This window comes from Passer domesticus, chromosome 6 (assembly GCF_036417665.1).
Source record: "Passer domesticus isolate bPasDom1 chromosome 6, bPasDom1.hap1, whole genome shotgun sequence".
Taxonomy (NCBI): domain Eukaryota; kingdom Metazoa; phylum Chordata; class Aves; order Passeriformes; family Passeridae; genus Passer; species Passer domesticus.
The window spans coordinates 2,864,533-2,866,715 of record NC_087479.1 but is presented as its reverse complement, the minus strand read 5'-3'; the positions used below and the strand labels follow the sequence as shown (position 1 = coordinate 2,866,715).

The 2,183-nt window shown below is 56.4% G+C and overlaps 1 protein-coding gene across 1 annotated transcript; it reads left to right on the top strand.

Moving 5' to 3' along the window:
• The first annotated feature begins 587 nt into the window (after nucleotides 1-587).
• LOC135302000 (inositol 1,4,5-trisphosphate receptor-interacting protein-like 1) lies at nucleotides 588-2,183 on the top strand. The gene has a single exon (XM_064422583.1). It carries the CDS (start codon nucleotides 588-590, stop codon nucleotides 2,181-2,183), a length of 1,596 nt encoding a protein of 531 aa, XP_064278653.1.

Below are 2,183 nucleotides of genomic sequence, written 5' to 3'. Positions count from 1 at the left end.
GCTACATTCCAACAGGGATATCTATCAGATTGCCAAGGAAGGGCAGATGAAAATCATTGCAAAAGAGACAACAATGGGAGTGCTTTGGAAAAGTTTCAGTCAAGGGCAGCTCTAAGCAGGGCCACTCTGAGTGCCTGAGCCACGAGTCGGCTCAGGACACAGAGGGTGTGGTTGGCTGGCTTGTGACGTGCTGTGACACGTGTGACATCACGGGGCACGTGTCACAATGCCGGCAGCAAAGAAAGGCCCCAGCAGCTCACGCTGGCCTTGCATTGCTTTGGCAAGCGGTGAGTGCACACGTGGTGGGGAGGCTGTGCTGGGAACAAGGGCTGGGGCAGAAACACTGCACCTGGGGCTGGCTTCTCCCTCTGCGTGCAGGGACAGCCCCGCCTAGGAGAACCTTGGGCAGGCCACAGGGCTGGAGCTGGAGCTGCTGGGGCAGGGAGACAGGCCTTGCTGCCTGCATGCTGGCTGTGTGGGGCCCTGTCCTTCCTGCGCCCGCATCCCTGATGATCCTCTCTCCAGCAACCAGTAGCCGTGACCATCCCCACCCCACTCATGGCCTTCTCTCCCTCCTCCTGCAGACCATGGAGCCCATGGTGTTCCTTTTCATGCTCTTGAAAAGCCTCATCCAGTACCCACAGCACGTGGCTGACGCTTTGGATGAGGAAACACGTCTGCGCATGGAAGCGCGTGCAAAGCATCTGGAATGGGAGAGGATTCATCTGGAGCAGGAGGTGGAACAGCTCACCCAGGAGCAGCTGAAGCAGGTGCAGCTCTTGCAGCTCTTAGCTGTTGCTGTGCTCCTGGCCCTTCTCTTGGTCCTCTGGTTGATTGGGTGGAAAAACAGCCTGAGCAGAGAGGAGGATGAACAAGACAACCGTGGGGCAGATGAAGAGGAAGCGGGCAATGTTGCGGCTGACGAAGAAGACAACGTTGGCAATGAAGATGTCAATGAGGCTGCAGTTGCAGAAAACAACAACGATGCTGCAAATGAAGTCCAAGAAGAAGAAGAGGATGATTTTGACGATTTCCTTGGAGAAGTTGTAATGGAGCGCATCCAGTGGCCTGTACAGGACCTGCAGAGAGGCTGTGAGTGGATAACTGACCTCATGGATAATTATACCATGTACTTTGGCCATGTTTTGGCCAACAGTTTCTACCCGGTCCTGCAACGAGCCATCGGGGTGGGCAGTGCCTTTGAAGGCTGGAGTCCCCGTGAGCAGGATGTCGTCTACAGCGTGCTCATCCCCATGACTCCTCCCCGGGGCCACAGCTTCCACCTGGAGCTGGAGAGTGAAGAGCAGAGGCACGTCAGGAACTTCCGTGTCCGCGTGCAGCTGGAGTGCACCTGCAGCAGGGAGCAGCAGCCTGAGGACATGCTGTGCTTCCTGCACCACCCCGAGGAGGAGCTGAGCAGCAATCAGGATCCCAGCCTCCTAGACACCCTGTGCACCGGCTCCTACCTGGACGTGCAGAAAACTGCCCGCTGGTTTTACCAGCTGGTGAGAGCAGTCTGGCCAGCTCTGCCTCAGTCACACAACTGGCATTTAAGGCTGATGCCCTCCACACGCTCCTGCCAATTCCAGGTGTCCTACGGGCAGGAAAGCTTCAGGATTGAGCTGTTCTTCGGCGTGCGGAGAGGTGACTCAGCCATCTTTGTGTGCAGCCAGCCTAGAGAGGCCTACACAGCAAGCACAACCTGGCCCGAGTCCTACGCTGTGGCAGAGGTTGAGTTCTTCAAGCACATTGCCAGGCAGGCCCCCCCTGACAGCCTGCACCTCAAATGCCTGCAGTTCTTCACCCGTCTTCCTCTGGGCTTCAGCTTTTCCACCTACACCATGAAGACCATTGTCATGCACCTGCTCAACATCACACCCGTCTCAGAGTGGCGCAGGAGAGATCTCGTGGTACGACTGCTGGATATCATCAACAGCCTGCACTTATGTCTGCGAGCAAAATGCCTCCACCACTTCATTGTGGGCAACCAGAGGCTTCCTCAGGACATCAACCTACCCGCAGATGTCCAAAGAGCTGAGCCATACAATCTCCTCCAGCACCTGGCCCAGCAGCCAGCTGCCCATGCCCATGCACTCTATGAGTACCACATTCTCTACAAGTGGTTCAGAAGAATCCTTCTTGCTGAGGATTTACCGGATGAAGGGGAAGAGTTATGGCTCTGA

Coding starts and splice junctions, on each gene's coding strand:
- LOC135302000 (XM_064422583.1), top strand. CDS start 588: ATGGAGCCCATGGTGTTCCTTTTCATGCTCTTGAAAAGCCTCATCCAG.